General features: G+C 38.0%; 1 protein-coding gene across 1 annotated transcript in view; it reads left to right on the plus strand.

The window, feature by feature from the left end:
- The window catches only part of CLMN (calmin), a 75,123-nt gene extending 66,783 nt beyond the window's left edge, over positions 1–8,340 (plus strand). Inside the window, exons 11-13 of the mRNA XM_017829840.1 lie at positions 1,347–1,407; positions 2,466–2,527; positions 3,978–8,340. Coding sequence (XP_017685329.1) covers positions 1,347–1,407; positions 2,466–2,527; positions 3,978–4,131 — 277 coding nt within the window. The 3' untranslated portion in view covers positions 4,132–8,340. The remainder of the gene's footprint in view (positions 1–1,346; positions 1,408–2,465; positions 2,528–3,977) is intronic.
- Positions 8,341–8,559: the final 219 nt, after the last annotated feature.

Below are 8,559 nucleotides of genomic sequence, written 5' to 3' on the forward strand. Positions count from 1 at the left end.
TTAAATACACCTGACTGGTCTTTGGAAATGTGCCCTGTCCATTGGATATTTCTTGTAGTCTTCTTTTAGGAACAGTGTATTGGAACTCTTTGGCTTCTTCCTGTGTTTCTCTTCTTCCCGTGCTTCTCTTAAACATATCGGATGATTCAGTGCCAATGGAACTTGATTTGACTGTGCTATACACTTTGCTACACGGAGCCCAATTGGAACCCCAGTGCATTTTGAACATGGCAGTGTTATAACTGCTTTTCCAACAGAAAGAGTATTTTGTAAGGTAGATGAAATAATCCATGTGCATTGTGACACTGTATGGAAGCATGACACCGATTCATTCCAATAGATATTTTTTGAGTGTTTTCTTCTGATTACGATCAACTAAATGAGGTTGTGGAGAGAAAATAAGATAAAGAACTCATGGGTCGAGATAAAGGCATTTTAATGATAAAAAAGCAAAGGCCATGTGTGGAAGAAAATTAGGAGAAGGCCCCAAAAAATAAGAATTATTTTTTCTCTACTTCCCATCAGCAGGTGATGTCCAGCCACTTCCTGGGAAGCAGAGTGTAGTGGTTGCTTCAGAAGACAGATATAATAACAAGTATGATTGTCCTTTGGTCAGTTTGGGTCAGCTGTCCTGGCTGTGTCCCCTCCTAACCTCTTGCCCAGCCTCAGACCACTGGGCTGTAGGGTGGGGGTTGGAGAAAAGGCCACGGTGCTGTTCCAGCGCTGCTCAGCCGCAGCCAAAACACGTGTTTTACCAACACCCTTCTAGCTATAAGTACAAAGCACAGCACTACAGGGGCTGCTGTGGGGTAATTTAACTGCACCCCAGCCAGAGCCAGTACGGAGACACTCAGCTGATTTTACTCCATTCACTTCTGTTCCTTCTTATGTTCCAATTTATTCTTAGGTTTATTGGAGTGGGACATGAACTGCAATTTGTTGATGCTTATCACTGTAGCACTCTAATGAATTTGAAAGTTTACTTAGAAAAACCCATTGTTCCCTTTAAGCTTTTTGTTCCCCTGTTTTTAATTTATGTTGATGCCATAAAACCTGGGTATATTCTCACTGAAATGCTAGTGATGTCGAAGGTGGAAAAATGCTGTCAGATGGCATTTTTCAGAAAAGATTCCTTTTTGAGCATATGAATTTTGAAAACAAGTCAGATTTTCCCAAAGCTGTTTTTATAATGTTACTGATAAATTTGAGTCCATATTCTAATACAGGCAACAATGCATATTTGTGGTTTTGCACAGCTTAAAACTGGCATGTGCAATTGCAGTGGCTCTCTTTAACTTTCCTTTATGAATTTAAATTTAAAAAACTTGCTTTTACATACATTTCAGAACCAGTGACAATGAAGCCAATGTTTATCTCCGAAAAAGGTCTCCTAATCCTTCTGAGGAGGTAAGTGTGTGGAAATTTATTTGTCACTGCTTCTCTATTTCTCTTAAACTCCAAAAGTTCACACACTGTAAAAACATCTACTCTCTCTATAAAGCTCTGTGACAGTATATGCAAGTCTTGTGGCTTCTAATAATTTTAGTGCCAAAACCAGGCATAGCTTCTATATCTCCTAAATACATGGAACTGAATTTCACTAACCCTTGAACAAATCCCCAAAGGAGTCCCTCATACTACAATTAAATCTATTGTAACTTTGAATCTTGCTTCGTCATAACTGTATAGCTGCAACATTTTGCTTCTTTGAAGCTTCCTTTACTTGCTGCCCCAGTTTCTTTCAGTTTTTGCATTCTCTGTATGTATGTTGGTGCCCTGGTCCCAACCCTGCAAAAATGCTGTGTGTCTCCTGAAGAGCACTGTTTCTGAAAAACTGGGCTCTCTCCCTCTCCTTCACAGTAGCAGTGTTATATTCTCTCAGTAGCAGCAGCTAACCCTAAAAGAATTTTAGTTGTAACATGAAACTGCGTCCCTAATGACAGATGTGATTCATACTGGCTTCTTGAGAGCACACTATACAGCTGAGGTCTGGATTTTTACTTTTTAAGTCAGAAGAAAGGGACATTATCAGCAATCTGGTCACGCTGAGCAGGGATAGGAATATGGCTTTTTTCAGCACAAAAATAAAATTCTGACCATCTTGGAGTTTTAAAGAAATGCTACCACCAATGTTCAGTGAAACTGAGGTTTCACACAGATGCTTTAGTTTTGCAACGCTGTCAGAGCTATTAGAAATACATATGAATGAGGGGAGCTTTATTCAACTGAGTGAAAGCAGTTGAAAGCAAAAAAATCTTCTTATTTCACAACTTTTTTCTTTTTCTGTGTGTGTATACTAGACTGCAGTGCTGGATGTGCTAACAGGGAATACATTTATAAGCACACTTTCATTTTAATTGAGCAAACAATTAGAAATACTCTGCATAAAATACACACACAATTACCACCTTTGTGACATGCTGAATTTTATTTTTGTTATATAATCTATTTCTTGTTTGTTTAAGGAAACCTATGGTGTAAATGAGCAGAAGATGACAGATATGGGTGAAAATACATTAATCATCAGGTGAGTGGTTCTTATTCAAAGAGTTTTGCAAGGAATCCATAAATCTAGGTACTACTAGCAGTGCTACAAAAGGAATTGGAAATTAATTATAATGGTAGCAACTGACTGTAGTGGCTCGGAGTCCATATTTCCTATAAGCGTAAGATACGAAAGTTCATTATTGCTCAATCTGTCCCTCGACTAAAATGCTTTTTCTTGACTTGAGTTGAAAGATTCAGCTGTCTAAGCAAGAGTCTGAGTGTTCTCTCCACTTGGTGGATATGTCAGGCCCTCTGGCCTGACTCTTTCTATGTTTGGAAGACTGTCAAGACAGTATTTAGTATGGTCAATGCTAGGGAAAATCAATAACTTCAGTGGAGGTCGGGCCCCTCTGTTAGAGTATGTGTGTGTGTGTGTGTTTAGTCTAGACTAGGGTGATGGGTCCTGAACACAGAGTATGTATCCCTTTGGATACTAAATATCTATAAAAAACAAAGGATTGCTTTAGGTTTTCCCTGTTAGCTGATACTGAGCGGTACCTCTCAGTAGTTAAAATGATTGTTATATTTAAATGCAGAAAACATACAAAATATTATCAAGATCCACTGTCCTGGTCTCGCTTATGCTTCTGTTAAAAAAAAAAAACAACATGAATAGCTGTTACAGTTACAGCTGTTTACGGATTGCTGATATTGAGCAAATTTTGGGTGATACTCAGGTATATATCCAGTATAACATCTGAGCAAGTAGGATGCCTCAAGCCAGAAAAAAGGACTCATTAAAACAGGCCAAAACACATTTTTCTCCAAAAGTAGATTAGACCCAGAGGGTTATTCTTATAGTATTGTAAAATTATAAAACAAGTGTACCATCTTGTGCCTTTTTAAATAAGACCCTTCCTTGTCTTTGTGAGAGCTCAGTGGTGCCAGCAGAGTCCATTGGACTTTGCCCTTATGAACCACAGCTGGAAATTCGGAAAGTTCAAATTTTGGAGTTGTCCTGGAAAACCCCAACTGCTAGTTGGTTTCTGGAAGTTTTGGGCTTTTTCTGTTTAATATTCAGGTGTCTGACATGAGTAGCTCTGAAAGTAGATGATTTGGGGGAAGTATATTAAGTCAGATCCAGTGTATAAGCAAAATTGTGAAAATTTGATTTGTGCTGCCCAGAGCTATGTTTACTGTTCTGAAAATAAAAGGGCATCTTTCTGACTGGTGGGAATCTCCTCATACTACCTGAGAATTTGTCCAGAGTTTTCTGAGGATTAATTGATATGTATATTGGCTCTGGAAGGAACACACTGCTTTAGCCTGTTATACCCCTCCTAGTCTAGCTGGGACTCCAGCTGACTAGATTGAATTGGTTCTTTAAACTGCTGTTTGTTAGTCTGCCCTCTGATCTTCACAGTAAACATTAACAATGAAGGTTTTTTCTTCTTTTACTTGCCTCTTATTGAATTATCTCCTGTTTACAGGAAGAAAAAGGACTCAGAAGCAAGTGAGACCCCACCACCAATTCACGAGATTACAATTTTTGAGCAGCCAGAGCTATTTTACTTCATCATTTTCTTCTGGGTGCTGATCTACTGCCTTTTACTCCTTCCACAGCTTCTTAGCAACAAAGTTTGATCTGTGTGAGGTGTGGAAAAATAAAGGATGGTGGCTGGATTGCTTTGTGTATCTGCATATGAATATGTTCCTTCAGGTGAAGCACAAACAGAAATCCAGGACCTGGTATTTGTGTTTATTATCAGGTTGTCTTCAGTTCCTCTACTGTTGTGCTATGACAGTGTCAAAGCACGTTTTATATTATGATAACTGTGTAAATATATATAAAAATGACCTGATTTAGTAGACGCAATTTTGTACATTTGTGCCTTGCTTTATAAGATGCTAAATAAAACCAGATAATTATCAGTAGAAATATGAACAATTCAGAGCTCTAGTCTTCAAAAATTATTCTTCTGGCTTCATTTTCTTATGTAGGGCCTGATAGCTGTGGAAGAGGGGTAGTGGTGACTTGCCTCTGGATCTGGCCACCTGCAAGGGCAAGGCTAGAAATGCTTCTTCACGTTTTCCATTGAATTATTTGAAAGAGTTGGAGACAGAGCAGAGCTACAGGTGGTGAAATACAGATCAGGAATTACAGTTCCAGTAGCAAATCCAGTGGAGCAGCAAAATCAGGTTGAGGGTTTATTGGGGTAGGAGAGTTCGATTTTTTTAGGATTTAAATTCACTTTGGTCCTGCACCTTTTGTTGGGTTTGGTCCGAAGGAATAAATTGGGTGTGGAGAAGTGTGAAGCACATACATGCTCACTGCTTCACAGGAGTGGTCATATGGGAAATCTTAGCCCAGAAACTGAAGTGTTTTAAAAGTACCTCAGTGCTTCTGAGTCTGCTTCTGCTTCATTTTTGCTGCTGCTTTTACTTACTAGATCATGGGAAAATGTCTCTTTTTTGAAGATACAAAAAACAATAGGTCACCTAATTTGCTAAGGCTACTCTTAAGGCACAAGTGTATGGTAAAAGGATTAGAAATAGCCTTTAAGTGTCCAAATCAATAGAGGAAGAAATGACAGATATAAAACTAAATACAGAGAAATGCTGACAGCCAGCACTGACTTTCTAGTGCAACTAAGAGACTCCTGGGGCTTTTCCATAGGCACAGTCGAGCCACTTCTGCCTCTTGTAATTTTTGTCCACATCAGTGATCACTTTAGGATATTTGATTCAGGATTTTTCCAGACAAGGTGTAACCCATGCTTTGGAGAACAAAAGAGAAGACTTCAAATTCAATTTAATACCAGTAACTTTTCTCTATGTGACTTTTTGTGAAGTCACTACTTTTCACTGACACGTTTTTAGTTCCATAGTATGCTTTATGAGACTACATCACGTTGCTGCTTCCACCTGAAAATTCAGAAGGTTGACTTCAAAGTGCTTCATAAAATGAGGGGTTTCATAATTTTAGACTGAGTGAAAATTAAATCCCATGGCTATAAGTTTTACATATATTGTTGTAGCGTAAGGTGTAGCCCTACCCTGGCTAAGTTTTCAGATGAACTAATAGTAAGTGGGATCAGGACACATCAGAACATATAGCAGTTTATTTACAGGTATTTAAAACCTGTTTGTAGTCATGTTATCTGCTGAGGTAATCCTAACCATCCATCATACTTAACTCTTCTTCATAAGCTTTTTGTTCCCCTGGGATTTTTCTTCTGAGCTGCAGTTGGAATTCAACAGCAATATGGCTCAACAGGAGATCTTAAATATTGAAGATAAAATTCTAAACATTTCAACAGAAAGCTGAAATCTTTCCTATTCTGTCCTTTCACTGTTGACTAGATCTGGATTCACCCCATGAACCTAAAAATAAGATCTACTGTGCTTGGTGAGGAACAGATCCAAATGTCCCAACTTAATTCAATGTAAATCAACATAAGTAAAAAAATACATCCTTTATCTTGCTGATGAAAATGCTCAGCATTTTGAGTCATCTGATTTTGTGATCTATGAACTTGTTTGTGCTTGTTGTTGAAGATAGTGATACTTTCTTCCAAAAGAAAACCTTTATTAGATTTTTTGAAAATGCTTTCTGGAAATAGGCTAAAATAGAATATTGAAAGGCTAGTGCTTTTCCCTCTGAAAGAATAAAACTTAATACAAGAAACATTATATCCTTATCCTTAAAACCAAGGAATACTAGGCTGGGGTATGGCATCTATATAATTGCAGCAAGTAGCAGTGTACATTAGTTCAGAGTGAAAGTGTTGACAGCTCTTCATTATGTTTCACTCTTCACAGGCTCCTTTGGTTTATGACAACCTTTTCTGATTCTTTGTATCTTTACTCACTGATCCTTCCATATTTATAGATCTTGAGCAGAGGTTACCTGGAACTGGATTACAGTCTCTTCATATAACTTTATAGCTATGAAAGTTCAGTCAAGTAAAGTATGCTCTCTTCTGTCTTCTTCCTTCTAAGACTATTAATCAGGATGAGGAGCTCTTTGGATGTCTTATCCATCCATGAAGAATGGAAAGGTGGGAATGCAGTGATGCTGGTAATTTCATTACACAGTATTTTCATCCAAGAGGGAAAAAACCCAAGGTTTTCTTTGTTACCTCACACTGACAAACAGTGACTGAAACATTGAAATGAGCAGTTTAAATGTCAAACAGCATCCAGCAGTTGTCTTGGTCATCTCACCCAGTGTTTCAGCTGATACACACTTTCCATCCTATCCCATTGAGAGACAAAGATTGCTTCTTCCATCCAAAATAGATGAAAAAAAAATACTAAATTAGTCCTTGACACTTGGTGTTATGTTACTTTCCATTTTGGGGTTTGCTTGGTCGTAGGTTTGCTATAACAGAGGCAGTGTACCTTACCCAGCCATTCCATGGGTGAGAAGATCACGGGTGAAGAGTTAAGAGTGATGATACTGGTATTGTCAACTGTGCATGAAAGAAAAGTCTGAACTCTTCAGGAGTTTTGCTTTTACCTGGAACTGCAAAGAGTGACATCTGCATAAGAAGCAGTTTCCCCCCACTTAAATTGACTTGTGAGCCTGCCATCTCTTCTTCCACCGTCCAAGATCCAATCCCTCAATGCAAGTGCCCTGTTCTGAAAACATTGCTTGTTGTTGAGCTTTGTGGCCTGTTCTGAGCTACTGTCTAAAAGCCTGATTGTGAAACATTCTGTATGGCAAAGCCTATTTTAACTTGCTGCCTAGAGAACTGGCTTGAGGTAGTGGGGGTTTAAAGGCTGGTGGGCAGTCTGTTGTCTACCCATTTTCCATCAGATATGTGCACTGTCAGAATAAGGAAGTTTTTCCTGAATTTTTGACTGGGTTTTTGAAAAATGCCAACCTTAAACTGACCACATTTGGTAGTTCAGTTTAGCAGCAGAATTCAGATGGACAAGGGTACTGATCTGTTAAGACTGTTTCTAAAACCCACTGGTTTTGAGCAAATGTGGGTAGCAGATTATTGTGAAGTGTAAGTGACAGGAAATGTTTGAGGATCACTGGACAAAGGATGTTTGGTGTTCACAGAAGCACCATTAAAGGCCAAGCAACAACTATAAAAGGATGGTTCAATGTCATTGTAGTCATGTAACTTAACTGCAAAGTGTTTCATTGTGATTTTATAGAAAGTGCAAGGAAAGATACACCATTAAAAACAGAACCCCACAAAACATTTATGGGGCAGATGACTAAGAGCTGAGGAAATGAGTTAAACAGTCACATAAACTACAAACTGACCTGGATATAGCCTTTGCCAAATTGTAGGAAATTTTCAGTACAATGGTAGGGGAAGCACAGATTACAGTAAAAAATGACAATCAATTTTCAATGCCATGAATATTTTTGAGGGATTGAGCTCTAAAATGTATTTTTATTCAGTTTCTAGATTGTAATGAATGTGTCTACAGAATTTTATGCAGAGCTTGAGAGTTCAGCTGTTTGAAAATGATTTTTTTTATATAGCAGTGATTATTTTATCTATATATTTAATAGAACTGTAAAACCATTTTAAGAGTACCTGTAAAATTCTGTGTATGTGATACGATTATTTATTAATTATGACTCAAGAGAATGAACGTTAAGCTATGCATTGGTTGTGTCATCCATTTGAAAACTGGAAACTGCAAGCAGGAGAAGAGTTTTTAATGAACAGCAGACTTGAAAAGCAGGGGAAATGATTGAATATAATTGTGTGACTCTTAAAGCTGCATAGCAATATGTTATTTTGTGATGTTAAACTTTCAGCTACAGTTGCAAAATATACTGAGTGATTAAGCTACTTTCTTCCATTAAAACTTCCGGAGGCTGAAATTTCTACATGGTGATATTTGGTGTCTAAACACACTTAAATCCTCTACGTCTTCTGGACACTCTGTTTACTCCAGCTCAGTATGACTGTAACTTCTTTAATCAAGTAATGCTCCATTGAGTTTATGGGGGTACCATGCAATACCCATTGGGTTTCTTTAGGGTTCTCTGCAACAATCCTCACAAAATCAGAGCTGTAGGAGATTAATCTGGCCAGT

This window comes from Lepidothrix coronata, unplaced genomic scaffold, assembly GCF_001604755.1.
Source record: "Lepidothrix coronata isolate B3197 unplaced genomic scaffold, Lepidothrix_coronata-1.0 Scaffold169, whole genome shotgun sequence".
Taxonomy (NCBI): domain Eukaryota; kingdom Metazoa; phylum Chordata; class Aves; order Passeriformes; family Pipridae; genus Lepidothrix; species Lepidothrix coronata.